This window comes from Pyrus communis, chromosome 4, assembly GCF_041283825.1.
Source record: "Pyrus communis isolate YQ-2024b chromosome 4, ASM4128382v1, whole genome shotgun sequence".
NCBI lineage: Eukaryota > Viridiplantae > Streptophyta > Magnoliopsida > Rosales > Rosaceae > Pyrus > Pyrus communis.
The window spans coordinates 8,460,850-8,480,802 of record NC_142568.1 but is presented as its reverse complement, the minus strand read 5'-3'; the positions used below and the strand labels follow the sequence as shown (position 1 = coordinate 8,480,802).

Genomic DNA, 19,953 nt, shown 5'->3' with positions numbered 1-19,953 from the left:
GCTAGTTGTTTAAAGTTGCGTGTGTGCATTTCTCATTATACTCAAGTTTGAATTTTGACATTGAAAATTAAAGTAATTGTGACACAACGCAACAAAGTGTTGAAGGAGACATTAGTTTCACTAGAGTGACATGAGAACTTTAGTCTCTTTTCATTTCGTTTTCACATTTGCGACATTCGAAACATAAATAAAAAATAAAAATAAAAACATCTTAGAATGTTGTTTTTGTGGTAGTAAATGCTTATTAGTCACGAAATCTTCATGGTGACATAGTTCTCTTCAAAATGACAGGTCATGGTCCAAATCGGACACCGTAACCATATCCACAATGTTTGAGCCTGCTAGCCTGGTAGGATTTGTGCTTCTCAAACTGTTTTTCAATGCGTTATGTCATCTACATCAAATTAACAAAAAAAACAAATGATGTTGTAAAAAGGAATAATATGTAATAACCAAGAATTCATGGACATTTATCATTAGATTTGATTTACAAGGTTAATATTAAAACACTGAAAACATATTCATGTATGAATAATGTAACATCCTACATCGTACAGGGGAGTGGACCCTATAAGCCTTATATGTATATTCTCATCTCTACCTAGCACAAGGCCTTTTGGGAGCTCACTGGCTTCGGGTTCCATCGAAACTCCGAAGATAAGCGAGTTCGCGCGAGAGCAATCCCAAGATGGGTGACCCATTGGGAAGTTCTTGTGTGAGTTCCTAGAAACAAAACCGTGAGGGCGTGGTTGAGGCCCAAAGCGGACAATATCGTGCTATGGTGGAGTTGAGCTCGGGATGTGGTGAAGGCCCGGGCTGGGATGTGACAAATAATGCTAGGAAGACTAAATTTGTAGACTAAATGACATGGAAGTTGGTGATTGAATTATTATTCAATCATTGATAAACGTGCTCATTTTTTATTGATGACACCTCATTTGGTTTATTAATTTAATTTCCGTAGCATTACTCTTCATGTATTCTTCACTGTTGACATCAAATTTAATAACGAGTGACTATGCGTTTCTCAATCAAACACCTAGTGACCATGAGAACACTTGTGAATTTGAAAGGTAAGAGAAAAATAAAGTGGAAATTTTGGAGGCGGAAACCAAATGTAGCACACTTTGCATAGAACGCAGTTCCCGGGAACTGCTCAAACAGATTTTGCAAGCGTGAGAGCAAAGGCTGTCAAAACTCCACCAGCCAGTCACTGCAAACATGCATGGTTGCTGCTTTTTGGACTCTCTAAACCCTAATACACCATGCACTGCACTTCGTTTAGCTAAAGCCCATACATAATCTCATAATTACCACATTAACATCCTGAGTAATGCTATATTTACCATCTACTTGTACCATCTTCGTAATAGAGATATGATCCGTCAACACATGTGGTTCTCATCTCTTTTAAAGAGATGATACAAATGATGGAACAATTAGATGATAAAAATAACATTAATATAACACCCCCTTTAATTTGAATTTTGCCCATTTTCCTCAAGGTTTGGAGTCTGGACCATTTTTGGTGTTTGGTATGCCATAATTTAATCTTGTTTTTGTTGATTAAGTTTTTATTATCTCAGTAACATTGTGACACACCCCGACCGAGATCGGAGCGTGCTGGCCGTCACACAAAGGTGACGTAGCCATGTGCACGTGCGGAAGCTAATAAGTAGTAATATAAAAGTACGAATAAATTAAAAACTAGCATACAAGTACTAAAATGAGTGCTAGTTAGTGCGATACAAATTCAGAGCAGGTCTAAAGCAGTCCAAATGAAACGACAACAATAGTACGCCCGAAGGCGACCCTACGATGTGGAGTGTCTGTCAGAACGCCGAAAAGCTCACAAGGGAAACCACCGCAACGGCTAAGCAACTAGAACCTGGAGGGGCGCAAAACAAAAGCGTGAGTGGGCAAAAACAATCCTTTCTAAAACCATTTACAAAATACTTTCTAACCCCTCGCCGTAAAACCTGTATACTTCCCAGAAAATAAACATATATACGTATGTGTAAACATGCAAAACATGCTCAAGGGTATACCAATCATGCTCAAGACATGCCATGCCACAATCTCAAGTGATATGCATGTGCCCAGGTATAACCATATCAATATCATGTAATCTGGCAGCCGGAGTCACCTAACGTGACCTGTACGGCTGCATCTAGAGCTCAAATCTCAATCTCGATATCTAAACCTGCCCACGAGTCGGAACCACCTAAAGTGGTCTGTACGACAAGCCTGGGTGTAACATATATATACGCTCTAGTGCTACGATCACGTGAAGGCTGTGCGAATAATCGCGGGTCACCTACGAGTCGGAACCACCTATTGTGGTCTGTACGACAGGCCTATGCACCTAGCTTGGATCCAAGCTGAGCGTATGGTGCGGGAGGTGAACAACACGTGAAGGACTGTGCCCTACTCTGGGCGGGAGCACTAACACCGGGGGTGCAGGTTATGAGCTCTCTAAGCATCTCCAACCACTAATTAATGCAATCGTTAATTAACGCTTACCTGGCACTTACCTATGCCTCCACAGCACCCACATATAAATATGTATATGCATGCCAGTATTAATAAATGTGATGATGCATAAACGATAATAATAATATGCATGGCATAAGGCAAATAACCCTTTTTAAATCAATTTCTGGGAATATAAATGTATATAGGTATATACGGAAAACAAAAGCCCACTCACTGGTATGTAGAAGGGTCGTAGCCCCCCTGCCTCGCGTGTGCACGCTCGTCCTCTGGGTACGTGTCACCTAAATGCGAAACAACTATAAAAACGTTAACTTTAAAGCACATAACCCGTTTCTCGTAATAACTTCTCATACATTGCTCAAAATGGACAAATGAATATACCCACGTGCTCTACACAACCTCAGGGTCACAACCATATTTTTAGAAAAAATTTTGGACCCCGCACGCGCCCCCACGCGCCAGCACAGGCACGGACCCACGCGCCCCCCACGCGCGGCCACGTGCTAGGCACACTGACGGTGTCAACAGACGCCGTCAGGAATATTCCGTTAAACTGACGGAATATTCCGTCAAATCTAACCGGATACCGTCACTGCCGTTAGGAATATTCCGTCAAACTTGACGGAATATTCCCCTTTCTTCTCCGGCCTACCCTCGCCGGACTCCGGTCGCCGGAAACTGGGAAAAACTTTAAACTAACTATTCTCCTTCGTTTCTCAACCGTTTTCTATGATTCTTGGACCAAAAGAAAGCCCTAAACTAGTAGAATCACGTTGGACCACTTTTAAAGGCTAAAAGTTACGAAATCTTACCTGTGCAAACAACCAAAACCGGCCAACTTCGAGTAGGACGATCCCGACGTCCAATTTTGTCCAACGAAGCACTCCGAGGCTCCTTGGGACACCACCAAGCTACCTACGAGCTTAGAAATCCCAAAAACTCAACGTATAAATTTTGCATGAACAGTACATAAATCGGGGCTTGTGAATTCGACGTGAAAACGTTGAGGTTCCTACCTGAAAATGCTATGGTCGTGCTCCCCTTGACCTCACGAGTTGAATGGTGTCCTTGGTTTCCTCGATCCGTGATGGTTTGGGTGGTTTTGGTGTTTGTCCGTACGTATGGTGATAATGGGAAGGAAGAGAGAGGCACGGGGGAGAGAGACAGAGGGAGGGTGAAGAGGGACAGTGTATGTGCAGGTGTGTGTGTGTGGCCCAAAGCTTGCCAACACCACACAAGGTAACCAAAAACAATAATACGAAAACCAACTAGGGGTAAAAAGGTCATTTCCTAAGCACGTTTCCGACATTTTCGGGACGGGATGTCACAACCTTCCCACCTTAAAAGAATTTCGTCCCGAAATTCAAAACAACAACGCAGCAACCCCCTAGTAGTCAAAGAACAATCGAGGGTACAAATCCCTCATCCGATTCTCTGTCTCCCACGTAGCTTCTTCGACTGAATGGTTCCTCCACAAAACCTTCACCAAATTCACTGTCTTGTTCCTCAAAACCTTCTCTTTCCAATCAATGATCGTCACCGGTTCCTCATCATACGTCAGATCTGGGTTAATCTCAAGCGGTTGAGGAGGTATCACGTGAGATGGATCAGCAACATAGTGTCGGAGCATAGACACGTGAAAAACATTATGCACTCTAGCCAACTCCGGGGGCAACTCCAACCTGTAAGCTACCTCGCCAACTCGTTCTGTGACCACGTATGGTCCGATGTACCTAGGACTCAGTTTCCCCTTCTTTCCGAACCGCACAACACCTCTCCACGGTGAAAGCTTCAGAAATACCCAATCTCCGACCTCATATGTTCTGTCCGTAGCACGCCGATCCGCTAGACTCTTCTGTCTGTCCTGAGCTGCTTTTAGGTTAGACTTAATCACCTGAACATTCTGAGTAGTCTCCTCGACAATCTCTGGACCCACTAAAACTCTTTCGCCAACCTCTGACCAACACAACGGTGTGCGACAAGCTCTGCCATACAAGGCCTCAAATGGCGCCATGCCAATGCTCGAATGAAAACTGTTGTTGTAAGCAAATTCCATCAAATCCAACCGCTGGTGCCAAGCGTCACCAAACTGCAACACCGAAGCTCGCAGCATATCCTCCAAAGTCTGAATAGTTCTCTCTGACTGCCCGTCGGTCTGTGGATGATATGCCGTACTATAAAGTAATCTCGTGCCCAAAGCTTCCTGGAAAGCTACCCAAAACTTCGATGTGAATCGTGGATCACGATCCGAGACAATACTCACTGGGACACCGTGGTACTTTACAACCTTCGAAATGAACAACTCCGCTAAACGGCTCAGAGAATACTTCTCTCTCACAGGAATAAAATGAGCCGACTTAGTGAGTCGATCGACGATCACCCAAATGCCGTCAAAGCCATTATGTGTACGCGGGAGCTTGTACACAAAATCCATAGTGATATTTTCCCATTTCCACTCTGGAACGGGAAGCGGCTGCAACAACCCAAACAGCTTCTTCCTTTCTGCTTTAACTTGCTGACAAACAGCACATCTGCTCACATACTCGGCTATCTCCCTCTTCATACCCGGCCAATAATAAAATGGTCGAATGGTATGATACATTTTCGTAGCTCCTGGATGCATGGCATAAGCCGAGATATGTGCTTCATCGAGAATTTCTTTCTTCAACTCCACACTCTTAGGCACGAACATTCTACCTTCTAGCATCAACATGCCATCCGAATCACGAACTCTGAGGTCTCGCCTCCTTCCTTGCTCTCGAGCTTGAATAAGTTCTTGAGTCTCCTGATCAGTTACTTGGGCTTCAAGCACCCGATCAACAAGTATCGGCCTAACTTGGAAATTAGCAAGTAATGCCACATCTCGATCTTCGGCTTCTAGCCTTACCCCCGTAGTACGCAAGTCCACCAAAAGAGGAGCACGACTAGCATACAACGCATTAATACGGCCCTGTGACTTCCTGCTAAGTGCATCAGCCACTACGTTCGCACGACCAGGATGATAATCAATCGTGCAATCGTAATCGCTGAGCAACTCCAACCACCTCCGCTGACGAAGATTGAGTTCCTTCTGAGTAAAGAGATACTGGAGACTCTTGTGATCCGTAAAGATCCTGCACTTTTCTCCGTAAAGATAGTGCCTCCACAACTTTAACGCAAAAATGATAGCAGCCAACTCCAAATCATGTGTAGGGTAATTCCTCTCATGAGGTTTCAACTGCCGCGAAGCATAAGCAATCACCCTACCATGCTGCATCAATACACATCCCAAACCATTCAAGGAAGCATCGCTATAAACCTCGAAATCACCGCTATCTTCTGGGAGTGCCAAAACAGGTGCATGAGTGAGACAATGCTTCAACCGTTGGAAACTCTGCTCACACCTATCATCCCACTCAAATTTAACATCCTTTCTCGTTAACCTCGTCAACGGCAAGGCAATCACCGAAAAATCCTTAACGAACCTCCGATAATACCCTGCCAAACCAAGGAAACTTCTCACTTCGGTGACGGTTCGCGGTTGCTCCCAACTCTCTACCGCTGCAACCTTCTGAGGGTCAACCAAAATACCCTGAGCAGAAACGACGTGCCCCAAGAACGCAACTTGGTCTAACCAGAACTGGCACTTGCTAAACTTAGCATATAACTGGTGTTCCCTCAACCTTTTCAACACCAAAGTAAGATGTCGAACATGCTCCGCTTTCGACTTAGAATACACCAGAATATCGTCAATGAAGACAATGACGAATCTATCCAAGTAAGGCTGGAATACTCGGTTCATCAAATCCATAAAGGCGGCTGGTGCATTCGTCAACCCAAATGGCATAACCAGAAACTCGTAATGACCGTAACGAGTCCTGAACGCCGTCTTAGGGACATCATCCCTACTGATCTTCAGCTGATAGTAACCAGACCTCAAGTCTATCTTAGAGAACACGCAAGCACCTCTCAGCTGATCGAACAAATCATCGATACGAGGCAATGGATAACGGTTTTTAATCGTCACCCGATTGAGTTGCCTGTAGTCGATGCACAGTCTCAAAGTTCCATCCTTCTTCCTCACAAACAACACTGGAGCACCCCAAGGCGAAGTACTAGGCTGGATAAATCCCTTATCTACTAACTCTTGCAGCTGAACTTTCAATTCCCTTAACTCCGCAGGAGCCATACGATAAGGAGTTAAAGAAATAGGATTGGTACCTGGAATCAACTCAATGGTGAACTCTACGTCTCGATCTGGGGGTAACCCAGGTAAATCCTCAGGAAATACATCAGGGAAGTGTCTGACCACTCTCACATCCTCTATTCTGCTAGTAACAACCTCATCCAGCACCACATGAGCCAGGTACCCCTGACAACCCTTAGTTAACAACTTTTTCGCTCGTAGCGCAGAAATAACGCCATATTTCACCCCACTCTGCTCACCCACGAAGGTAACCACAGGTAGTCCAGGTCGGTGAAACGTAACCACTTTCCCATAACAGTCAATGTTGGCACGATAGAAGTGCAACCAATCCGTGCCCAGAATCACATCAAAGTCCACAATATCTAACGGGATAAGATCGGCTGACAGAGCAACACCCTCTACGATCACTGGACACCCCGGGTACACACAATCTACAACGCAACTCTCTCCCCTAGGCATAACCAACTCTAAATCATATCCTAGGGGTGTGGGGCGAGGTTGCGTCGCTTGAGCAAATGTATGAGAAATTACAGAATGTGTAGCTCCACAATCAATTAAGACTCTAGCAAAACAACCAAGAATGTTCAACGTACCCATAATCAAGTCTGGGTTGTTCTGAGCGTCCTGCAGAGAAATATTGTGAAGACGCCCCTGTCCCTGCTGACGCCCACCGCGGCCTCGGCTCGCCTGAACACCGCGTCCCTGAGCACCACGCCCCTGACTGGGCTGGCCTGACTGTCTCGAAGATCCTGCACTGCTAGTGGCAATCTCCCCCTGCTGATACTGTCATCCCTGATACCACTGTGAACCACCCGCTGGGGCTGGAGGATACGGCATATAGCCGCCTGAATACTGGGGATAGCCACCCTGGGAATAGGGATCCTGAGGGTACTGATACTGCCCCGGAGCATAAGGGACAGCATCACCCTGATAGTGGTAAGCACCACCTCGACCCGTCTGGCCGTAGCTACTAGTACCCTGGATCTGCTGGAGTGGTGCAGGTGGGGGCATAAAGGTCTGCTGCGGTTTCTGCTGCTGCTGACCCTGGGGACAATTTGCCGCTCTATGTCCCACCTGTCCACATGTGAAACAACCGTTGCTACCACGTCTACACTCACCGAAATGTCGGTTGTTACACCTGCGGCAAATAGGAGCTCTGCCTCGCCCACCATCGCCCTGCCTCTGGCCTCTAGCGCCACCAGAAAATCTACCTCCACGACCCTGCCCAGTGGCACTGAAGCCACCACTCGAAGAACTAGAACTAGCTCCACCTCTCTTGAAGCTCTGAGTCTGACGGGCCCCGAGCGATGCCTGACCTTTGCCTTTGTCATCTTTCTTCTGGTTGCCGTCCTTCTCTTCATCAGTATCGCTCGACATATTCTCGGAGTCCTCGATCCTCAACAGTATCTCATAGAAGTCCCGATAAGTCTCACTGTGGACCGTAGACGCCATAGAACGCCACTTCTTCCTGGTGCCCAGACGGAAAAGACGGAGCATCTCCGCCGGATTACCAGCGACATCAGGGTGATAACGGGACAAGTCCGTAAACTTACGGTAGTACTCATTCGCTGACATCTTCCGCTGTTTCAGTTCGGAAAACTCCTGCTTCTTACGGTCAATGTACTCAGGGGGTACATATCTTCTCCTAAACAACCCCGTAAACACATTCCAATCAATCCTCTGATCCGGAGTCAACCTACGAAGCTCCTGCTCCCACCAAGCTGCCGACTCCGTATCCAGAAACCAAGCGGTCGTCTCAACCCACCTCTCCATAGGCAAGTTCCCCTGATTATGTAGCACCCGGAAAGTCTTCTCTATGTGTTCTAGCCAGCGCTCTGCGCTCTCGGGTCCCTCACTGCCCTTAAACTTATCCAACTTCAGATTGTACATCGTCTCCAGAGGAGTCCTCTGGGGAGGGCGCATCACTGCCTGAAGGGCTGTAGCAAAAGCTTCCCCCAACTGAGTAATATCGGGGAACATAGGCTCAGAAGAGCGACGGGGTTCCCAACGAGGCGGCATAGTTCTGACAGAAGACACCAAAATTATTAGAATACTCACAAAGACACAGGACTGCCAAACCTAGGCTCTGATACCAAACTGACACACCCCGACCGAGATCGGAGCGTGCTGGCCGTCACACAAAGGTGACGTAGCCATGTGCACGTGCGGAAGCTAATAAGTAGTAATATAAAAGTACGAATAAATTAAAAACTAGCATACAAGTACTAAAATGAGTGCTAGTTAGTGCGATACAAATTCAGAGCAGGTCTAAAGCAGTCCAAATGAAACGACAACAATAGTACGCCCGAAGGCGACCCTACGATGTGGAGTGTCTGTCAGAACGCCGAAAAGCTCACAAGGGAAACCACCGCAACGGCTAAGCAACTAGAACCTGGAGGGGCGCAAAACAAAAGCGTGAGTGGGCAAAAACAATCCTTTCTAAAACCATTTACAAAATACTTTCTAACCCCTCGCCGTAAAACCTGTATACTTCCCAGAAAATAAACATATATACGTATGTGTAAACATGCAAAACATGCTCAAGGGTATACCAATCATGCTCAAGACATGCCATGCCACAATCTCAAGTGATATGCATGTGCCCAGGTATAACCATATCAATATCATGTAATCTGGCAGCCGGAGTCACCTAACGTGACCTGTACGGCTGCATCTAGAGCTCAAATCTCAATCTCGATATCTAAACCTGCCCACGAGTCGGAACCACCTAAAGTGGTCTGTACGACAAGCCTGGGTGTAACATATATATACGCTCTAGTGCTACGATCACGTGAAGGCTGTGCGAATAATCGCGGGTCACCTACGAGTCGGAACCACCTATTGTGGTCTGTACGACAGGCCTATGCACCTAGCTTGGATCCAAGCTGAGCGTATGGTGCGGGAGGTGAACAACACGTGAAGGACTGTGCCCTACTCTGGGCGGGAGCACTAACACCGGGGGTGCAGGTTATGAGCTCTCTAAGCATCTCCAACCACTAATTAATGCAATCGTTAATTAACGCTTACCTGGCACTTACCTATGCCTCCACAGCACCCACATATAAATATGTATATGCATGCCAGTATTAATAAATGTGATGATGCATAAACGATAATAATAATATGCATGGCATAAGGCAAATAACCCTTTTTAAATCAATTTCTGGGAATATAAATGTATATAGGTATATACGGAAAACAAAAGCCCACTCACTGGTATGTAGAAGGGTCGTAGCCCCCCTGCCTCGCGTGTGCACGCTCGTCCTCTGGGTACGTGTCACCTAAATGCGAAACAACTATAAAAACGTTAACTTTAAAGCACATAACCCGTTTCTCGTAATAACTTCTCATACATTGCTCAAAATGGACAAATGAATATACCCACGTGCTCTACACAACCTCAGGGTCACAACCATATTTTTAGAAAAAATTTTGGACCCCGCACGCGCCCCCACGCGCCAGCACAGGCACGGACCCACGCGCCCCCCACGCGCGGCCACGTGCCAGGCACACTGACGGTGTCAACAGACGCCGTCAGGAATATTCCGTTAAACTGACGGAATATTCCGTCAAATCTAACCGGATACCGTCACTGCCGTTAGGAATATTCCGTCAAACTTGACGGAATATTCCCCTTTCTTCTCCGGCCTACCCTCGCCGGACTCCGGTCGCCGGAAACTGGGAAAAACTTTAAACTAACTATTCTCCTTCGTTTCTCAACCGTTTTCTATGATTCTTGGACCAAAAGAAAGCCCTAAACTAGTAGAATCACGTTGGACCACTTTTAAAGGCTAAAAGTTACGAAATCTTACCTGTGCAAACAACCAAAACCGGCCAACTTCGAGTAGGACGATCCCGACGTCCAATTTTGTCCAACGAAGCACTCCGAGGCTCCTTGGGACACCACCAAGCTACCTACGAGCTTAGAAATCCCAAAAACTCAACGTATAAATTTTGCATGAACAGTACATAAATCGGGGCTTGTGAATTCGACGTGAAAACGTTGAGGTTCCTACCTGAAAATGCTATGGTCGTGCTCCCCTTGACCTCACGAGTTGAATGGTGTCCTTGGTTTCCTCGATCCGTGATGGTTTGGGTGGTTTTGGTGTTTGTCCGTACGTATGGTGATAATGGGAAGGAAGAGAGAGGCACGGGGGAGAGAGACAGAGGGAGGGTGAAGAGGGACAGTGTATGTGCAGGTGTGTGTGTGTGGCCCAAAGCTTGCCAACACCACACAAGGTAACCAAAAACAATAATACGAAAACCAACTAGGGGTAAAAAGGTCATTTCCTAAGCACGTTTCCGACATTTTCGGGACGGGATGTCACACATTGTCCCCATGTGTAACTACAAAAAATGCATTGTCCCAATGACCACCAAACTTTGTGCAAAGTTAAACCCGATTAATTAACGCCTTAATTAAGTTTTGATTAGCCAGCTATAGTACGAAAAGGATAAAACTAGTAGTAGAGAGCTTGTCGTTTTAGTAGCTTTTTCTCTGGCCATATTGTCGCTTTACTAGCATAGTTTTAAATTTCAGAGCTTTTTCAGATGTAATGCTCTCTCTCTCTCTCTCTCTCTCTCTCTCTCTCTCTCTCTCTCTGTCAGCCAGTTTCCATTCTCTTTCTGTAGTTTCTATTCTTTTATTCTATTCCCACTTCAAAGTTCAAACTCCTACAAAAGATTCCATCTCATTCTGTCTCCTTAATTATGGAATTTAGAAAATATAAAATATAAATCCCATATGCAAATCTCTCAAATTGTTGAATAAAAATAAATATTATCAGCACTTGTAATTATACGATTCTAACAAATTAAGTCAACGTTCAATTATTTAGAAAAATTTACATTATATTTGGATGAAAAAAATTTAAGATTATTAAGAATTTTTAAAATGATAGAAATTAAAATGAGATATTATTTTCTAGAATTTGTTAATTTTCTTATTTTGTTAATCTAACATATAAATTACGAAATAACACTTATTTACATGGAATTTAAACTTGTGAATTGGAGGTTCCAAATTCTAATTTTTTTTCACGAGAAAATTTTATTCAAATTCCAAATTTATTCAAGTTCTTTTTTCTAAATCACAATCCATTCGTTGGTAACATAAGAGAAAAACCCAAGGAAATGAGAAATGACTTTTTTTTCATGTGTGCAAATAAAAGGATTGTTATATATACTCATATAACGGACTATTAATTTTTTTTTTTAAGTACATCAATATTTGTACATTAAGGGGAGAGAAAGTTCGGCTAAACCATACAATGTGCAGCCTAATTTGGTATCGAATTCGCCATTTACGATATTCGAACCTAAGATCTCTCACATTTCAAATGAAGAGAAATATTACCAGATCATAGTACTGAGTGGCATAACGGAATATTAATTTACTCATATCAAAATAATGAGTAACAACCAAGGGTTGATCAATGTAGGGATTTTGAATGGTCCCAGGACCCTCTAGAGACCAAGACGAACACTTGTGAAGGACCTTCCGGGAACCCTCAATTTTTCTCGACCGCTGATTTGGAAATTTTGTTATAGGCAATACCTCCTTTGTTCGTTGGAGAAGATGGATAATTTTTGTATGACCAGCAATCCTCCATTGGTAATAACTTAATATCAAACTCACCACTACAACTATATATATCCTGCTTGCATCCGTGCAAGCTGAACTTAAAGACATCTTTGAACTAAATGGTCGGTGTCTCTGGGTTAAGTAATCATGCGGCAAGGAGAAATGAATTAGCTTAGGGTTTTAAATAGTTTTTATGTATATGTGGAATTAAACCTCCACACCAAATGTCAAAAAAGTTATTGTTTAATGGTGTTTTACCACATTTATACTATTTTCTAATAAACACATGTGTGTTTATGGACCCTACCTCTATTAGGAGAAATTTTTAGTTGTGAAGGGAACACGGATGGTACACCACGTATTTTTATGCAAGTGATGGAAACTTTTAATTTTTAAGTTTTAACCCCTTTTTTTTTTTTTTTTGTCAAAGTTATTAACCTTTTAACACACATAACCCACTATTTCTATAGGGACACGTGGTGTATCACTCGTATGACGGTTACGCTAAAAAATCTCTCCTCTATTAGAGAGATTGTTTAAATTTGGTATGAAAATTGAAGTATGATTCTCTTGTCTCCTATTACCATTCTCTTTTTTCCTATTAACATTCTCTTCTCCTCCTTCCTCTCAGGCCATCTCCAACCGAATGGTTGTCACATCCCGGCCCGGGACGGATCACTTCCGGGGCTCGCTACACCACCGTAGCACGATATTGTCCGTTTTGGGCTTACCATTCCCTCACGGTTTTGTTTTTGGGAACTCACGAGCAACTTCCCAGTGGGTCACCCATCATTGGATTGTTCTAGCCCCCTTCTCGCTTAACTTCGGAGTTCCTACGGAACCCGAAGCCAGTGAGCTCCCAGAAGGCCTCGTGCTAGGTAGGGATGAGAATATACATTTAAGGATCACTCCCCTGGGCGATGTGGGATGTCACAATCCATCCCCCTTAGGGGCCCGACGTCCTCGTCGGCACACCACAGCCAAGGTTAAGCTCTAATATCAAATTGTCACATCCCGGCCCGGGTTCTGTAGGAACTCTGAAGTTAAGCGAGAAGGGGGCTAGAGCAATCCCATGATGGGTGACCCACTAGGAAGTTGCTCGTGAGTTCCCAAAAAGTCTCGTGCTAGGTAGAGATGAGAATATACATTTAAGGATCACTCCCCTAGGCGATGTGGGATGTCACAATCCATCCCCCTTAAGGGCCCGACGTTCTCGTCGGCACACCACAGTCAAGGTTAGGCTCTGATACCAAATTGTCACATCCCGGCCCAGGGTGGATCACTTCCCTGGCTCGCTCCACCACCGTAGCACAATATTGTCCGCTTTGGGCTTACCATTCCCTCACGGTTTTGTTTTTGGGAACTCACGAGCAACTTCCCATTGGGTCACCCATCATGGGATTGCTCTAGCCCCCTTCTGGCTTAACTTCAGAGTTCCTACGGAACCTGAAACCAATAAGCTCCCAAAATGCCTCGTGCTAGGTAGGGATGAGAATATACATTTAAGGATCACTCCCCTAGGCGATGTGGGATGTCACAATCCATCCCCCTTAGGGGCCCGACGTCCTCGTCGGCACACCACAGCCAAGGTTAGGCTCTGATACCAAATTGTCACATCCCGCCCCGGGTTTCGTAAGAACTCCGAAGTTAAGCGAGAAAGGGGGCTAGAGCAATCCCATGATGGGTGACCCACTGGGAAGTTGCTTGTGAGTTCCCAAAAAGCCTCGTGCTAGGTAGGGATGAGAATATACATTTAAGGATCACTCCCCTGGGCGATGTGAGATGTCACAATCCACCCCCCTTAGGGGCCCGACGTCCTCGTCGACACACCACAGCCAAGGTTAGGCTCTGATACCAAATTGTCACATCCCGGCCCGGGGCGGATCACTTCCCGGGCTCGCTCCACCACCGTAGCACGATATTGTCCGCTTTGGGCTTACCATTCCCTCACGGTTTTGTTTTTGGGAACTCACGGTTTTGTTTAATTTGTAGTTTTTAAATTTAATTTGTCGTTTTTAAATTTTACTTGTAGTTTTTAAATATAAGTTATAGTTTTTAAATTTAAGTTGTTGTAGTTTTTAAATTTAAATAATAAATTATGTTTGGCCATGTGACCCTTGGTTGGAGACGGTTTTTTGTGACATGGCTAAAACGAGCCATCTGGCCCTTTGGCCCTCTGTTGGAGACGGAGGCAAATATAGTCATGTACTATTAATTAAAGTATTAATATCTTGGAGGGCCAGAGGGCTAAAACGAGCCATCTGGCCAGCCCTCGGTTGGAGATGGCCTCACACTTTTCTTTTTGACCTTTTCTCTATATAAAAAATTCAAGCAAGATGTTGACCTAACTTAATCATAATCGTTTAAATAGAAATGGAGGGAGGGGAGAGATCAGGAGGGGATCGAGAGAATCCTACTCCATGAAATGTGGTGAGTGTAGCATTACTCTATTGTGTTTGTTACATTTTTTTATTTTTTTAGCAAACGATATTATCTACACTAAAGGAGTGAGCTAAATCTCACGATGGGTTAGCCATAATAAAGTGGTTCAAATTCGTATTTGATGAGAATCGAACTTAAGACTTCTCACTTATAAGTGAAGATGAATACTACTAGATTGTAGTACTAAGTATCATTGTTATTTTTTGAAACTACTAATTAGCATTGGTTTCGTTACATTTGAAAGTGAAGGAAAGTCATAAATTAAGCTGGACCAAAAAAAAAAAAAAAAAACAATGTCATAAATTAAGCACTAATCTCATGAACAGGGTTAGATGTGAGAGGCTTTATTGGAAAATGACCTGACATGACTAGGTTAGGTAGTATTACCAACTGAAATGTCTATTTTCAAATGAAAGCAAATAAAGTCCCCTGCTTCGGGACATAACTTGATGACTTCCACACTTAACGTTGTCCAGGTAACTATAATCACATTCTTTCACTAAGTTTTGTATTCAAATTTTGGGTTCCCTTGAGTTGCCGTTTAGTAAACCTGGCATTCGTATCGTGTTTTTCGTATTCGTATTGTTTTCGTGTCATACACAATATCTTAACAGGTCGTGTCATGTAACACCAGTTAAAATAAACAGGTAAAATGACTCGACCAGAAATTGACCCGATAATATTAACAGGTAATATGATCCGACCTGTTACCCATTAAGGAAAATATATTTTAAACCAATAAATAATCAAATGAAAAATATATTACTAAATAAGTATATACATACCATATTATCACATTCAAAACATAAAAACGCATTTGTCTTTCAAGTATTACATATTTACATACCCAAAATAACAGTATAATAAAAAATAAATAAAAAACATTAGAATATTACAAAATATCAAATGTTCAAAAGATTTGCAAAATTAAGGGAGTTATGTTTCAAGGTTTAGAACCTTGCACATTTTCTTACAATCAAACTCTTCAATTTTCATCAGTCACCATGGGAAATGGTATTGGAACGTTGGCTTGATATATTGTCTTCAAGAGTTATATTGATGATATTTTTAGTGAGGTTTGCTACATTAGCACTCTCTTCTCATTTATCACTTGGCTATTGTTTAAGTAAAGTCTTTAATAGTTTTTTAATTAATGTAGAAGTGTGAAAAATATAGAAAAATATATATAAACTCTCGTAATGTCAAGCTTTACAACTTTTGTGAAGGGTTTAACTTTGAAATGTGCCACTATAATCATATAAATCATAGATCAAAAATTTAACCGTCGATTGTTGTTTAAATTTATGTTTCATTTTTCTCACCAATTTTTATTTTTCAGATTTTCTTTTTAGAAAACATGATCTATTAGAGGATACAGGAAAATGAACTGTTTGAATCATTGATATTATGTTCAAAGTTTTACCGTTAGTGAAAATATTGCTTGGTGTTTATATAGTCTCTACAAACTATATAATATCGACTCATATTTCAATTAATCGTAAATATCGGGACATGACATCAAAAATCCGAATCGTATATCTTCCTACATCCCCCAGAAGATCATGTTTTCAAAAAAGAAAATTTTAAAAATGAAATTCAATATAAAGAATAAAGCCTAAACGACAATCGGCGGTTAAATACAAATTTAAGGTTTATGGATTATAGTGTCGGATTTCGAAGTTGACCCCTTCACGAAAGTTGTAAAGCTTGTCACTACGAGTGATTGTGTGTGTGTGTGTGTGTGTGTCTGTGTGTGTGTGTGTGTGTATTTACATTTCTTACACTTCTACAATAATTATTATTAATTTTATTACTTTTACGCTCAAATAAAAAACACTATTCATGACGGTTTGGAGGTTTTTAAAAATCTAAACGATAATATAAGTGTAACCATTGTCTACTCATGGAGGAATGATAAATCACGAGTGTTTATATATTCTTTCACATTTTTCATACTTGTAGGTGTCACATCCTGGCCCGGGCCCCTACCACATCCCGGGCTTAACTCCAACATAACACGATATTGTCCACTTTGGGCCCCTACCACACACCATCACGGTTTTGTTTCCGGGAACTCACACGAGAACTTCCCAGTGGGTCACCCATCCTGGGATTGCTCTCGCGCAAACTTGCTTAACTTCAGAGTTCCAATGGAACTCGAAGCCAGTGAGCTCCCAAAAGGCCTTGTGCTAAATGGAGGTGAGCATGTACATATAAGGCACATCACCCCATTTTCGTCGGTCAATGTGGGATGTTACAATCCACCCCCTTTAGGGGGGCCCGACGTCCTCGTCGCCACACTCGCACCATACGTCAGAGTGGCTATAATACCAAATTGTCACATCTCAGCCTCGGGCTCGACTCCACCGTAACACGATATTATCTGCTTTGGGCCCTTACCACACCCTCACGGTTTTGTTTCTGGAAACTCACACGAGAACTTCCCAGTGGGTCACCCATCTTGGGATTGCTCTCGCGCGAACTCGCTTAACTTAGGAGTTCCGAGTTCCAATGGAACCCGAAGCCAGTGAGCTCCCAAAAGGCCTTGCGCTAAATGGAGGTGGGCATGTACATATAAGGCACATCACCCCCTATTTGTTTGTCAATGTGGGATGTTACAGTAGGGATGTTTTATTGCCTACACTAATACTATACTAGTTGATTTTAATTTTGGACAACAACATGTTAAGTAAAATTTTATCCTATTAATGATAATAAGAAACTCTCATAATAAAAATAAATAAATGAATAAAACTTAATTTTTTAAACTTATATAGAATAATAATACGAATATATATATATTTAATATAGAATATACCAATATATACAATCTGGCTATTGTATTTTATAATAATTTTTTTAGTAATTAAACTTTAAAATTATAATTTATTTTTCTTAACGAGTCGAAACGGGTTACTTATGTGTTACCCACGTGTATACCCTTTAAGAATCCGTTATTAACGAATTACCCGATTAGTTATCGTGTTGACTCGAAACCCGTTATTTTCGTGTTGTGTAAGAAACTGCCGGGTCTACCTTTTAGTGATATTCATCTTCGCTTGTAAGCGAAAGGTTTTAGGTTGGATTTTCGCCAAAGGCGAATTTGCACCACATTATTGCTAGTTCATTGTGAGGCTAAGCCCACCCCTCCCTCCTAGTGTAAATAATATCATTTGGTTAAAAAAAAAATGAAGTGAATCTTTGTAAGAACACCTAACTTGTGTTTTTAGTAGAAAGCACTTTAAATGCTTTTAAAACTTAAAAATATTTTCTTTAAAAGCATTTTTAATTATTTTAAAAGATACTTATAAACAAGCCATAATGCTTTACAATTGCAATTTCAACCGTTGGGTTTTCAACCACTCTTTCCATACTTAATAAGAGCAACAAATGATGAAAAAAAAAACTGAAATCATGATAAACAAAATAAAATTCTCAAATATGATGAAAGAACTTTAACTCCAGAAAAATTAAGATAACAAAGTATTAATATATACGAATGTGGGAACATAATTTGACTTCAAATATTTCAGTATCGACAATATTACTGAATAAAAAAACAATATTTAACTCCATCTAATTTCAACTGCAATTCCATATAAAATCCCAATAATACCATAACCAGAGATGGGGCATAGTACCCAGATTCCAGAGTGACCGCTCAAACACACAGGCGGATATCTTCACAACTTATCAATTCATTGTACATTTTGATTCATTTTATTATTTATGTTTAATTTTTAATAAAAAAATTTAAAAAAATTTTAAACGGCACAATATACAATCAACAGTTATGATATGAAGAGAAAGATTCTCATCCCACACACGCCTCGCTCTTTCTCTTTTGTCCCAACAAATTAAACCCATTTAATGATGAAATTTGTTTTATTTTAGCAACGTGCCTCCTCCTCCAGTCCACCTCAACTCCCCACATCCCATGAAAAGAAAGACAGAAATCCACGTGGGTAATTCCAAATTCCTCAGAAGGGCATTCCCGTAATTACGTACCCTCCCCGGTTGAAAGTTGGAAACACCCCCATTTAATAAACGCGCCATCTCTCTCTCTGCAAAATTCATTCTTTTCTTTTCTCCCGAGACTCTGAAAAACCTCGCTCAGAGGAGAGAAGAAGACGACGACGACGACGACGAGGAGGAGGTATTGAACGAAACGGTGTCTTGTCGAGAGCTCTGTTAATGGCGAGTGGGTGGGTGAAGTCGCTGCAATGCAAGTCGAGAGCCTTCGAAGACGTTTACCATCCGAACCCCAAAAGTCTGATGAACAGCGCGAGTTGCAGGAAGAGCGTTCAAAACATCAAGGACGTCATCGACACCACAAAATCCAGACAACCGAAGCCGTTGCCGCCGCCCAAGCGGTCCAAACCCAAACACCTAGGGCGACCCACAAAAACCGAACCCGTATCGAGCCCAACCCATCAACTCGGAACCCGGCAACCGCGACCCCATGATCCGTTTTTACCGTCCTTGACGGAGCTCCCGGAGGGCCATCCGTCGCGCAATGTCGTCGAGATTATATTCCACACCAGCTGGGGCCCCAAGGCGTTTTCTGGTCGGATCGAGATGATTTTTAAGGTCCAGAACGGGTCCAAGACCGTGGCCCGGTTTGAGGAGCACAGGGAGGTCGTGAAGGCGCGGTCCCGGGCCGGGTCCAAAGGCGGGGCACAGTGCGAGGAGGAGAATGCCCGCTGCATGGCGGACGGAAACGAGGTGATGCGGTTCCACTGCCTCGGGCCTGCCAGCTCCGGCGTCGGGGTGTACGACGCGTGCAGCGGCGTGTGGGGGTTTCACGGTGGAAAGGGTAAAGCGATTTGCACGTTTTCTGGTAGCGGCGTGGCCCACGAGAGCGCGGGTGCGGGTGGGGCCAGGGGCCGGAGAGCGATGATGGTTTGTCGGGTCGTGGCGGGTCGGGTTTCGAAGCAGCTGGAGCTTGAGTCGTTGTTGGATGGCCGGGTCGGGTTCGACTCGGTGAGCGGAGGCAACGGCGAGTTGTTGGTGTTTGATTCACGCGCCGTGTTGCCGTGCTTTCTTATCATCTATAAACTGTAAAAATACAATGTCGATTTTCTATATATTTTTGTGATTTTTCTATCACACCTTTTTCTTGCATTTATCAACTCAATTTTTTTTTTCTTTTACTTTTTGATCGGTTATTTGGATGTTTTGGGTGTGATTTATGGAAAAAAAAATTTAGTTGATAAATGCTTAATTAACCACTTTGCCGTTTTTA

General features: G+C 43.0%; 1 protein-coding gene and 2 long non-coding RNA genes across 3 annotated transcripts; 1 reads left to right on the top strand and 2 right to left on the bottom strand.

The window, feature by feature from the left end:
* Positions 1-1,603: 1,603 nt before the first annotated feature.
* Positions 1,604-3,788, bottom strand: LOC148697398 (uncharacterized). The gene is made up of 4 exons (XR_015961221.1): positions 3,513-3,788; positions 3,309-3,418; positions 2,711-2,777; positions 1,604-1,888 (listed from the first exon to the last, which is right to left on the bottom strand). It is a non-coding gene; the product is annotated as an uncharacterized LOC148697398 (long non-coding RNA).
* Positions 3,789-8,789: 5,001 nt separating this feature from the next.
* On the bottom strand, positions 8,790-10,966 carry LOC148697397 (uncharacterized). The gene is made up of 4 exons (XR_015961220.1): positions 10,699-10,966; positions 10,495-10,604; positions 9,897-9,963; positions 8,790-9,074 (listed from the first exon to the last, which is right to left on the bottom strand). It is a non-coding gene; the product is annotated as an uncharacterized LOC148697397 (long non-coding RNA).
* Positions 10,967-18,762: 7,796 nt separating this feature from the next.
* On the top strand, positions 18,763-19,953 carry LOC137721665 (uncharacterized). The gene has a single exon (XM_068460686.2). The coding sequence runs from the start codon at positions 18,903-18,905 to the stop codon at positions 19,770-19,772; it is 870 nt and encodes a 289-aa protein (XP_068316787.1). The 5' UTR covers positions 18,763-18,902; the 3' UTR covers positions 19,773-19,953.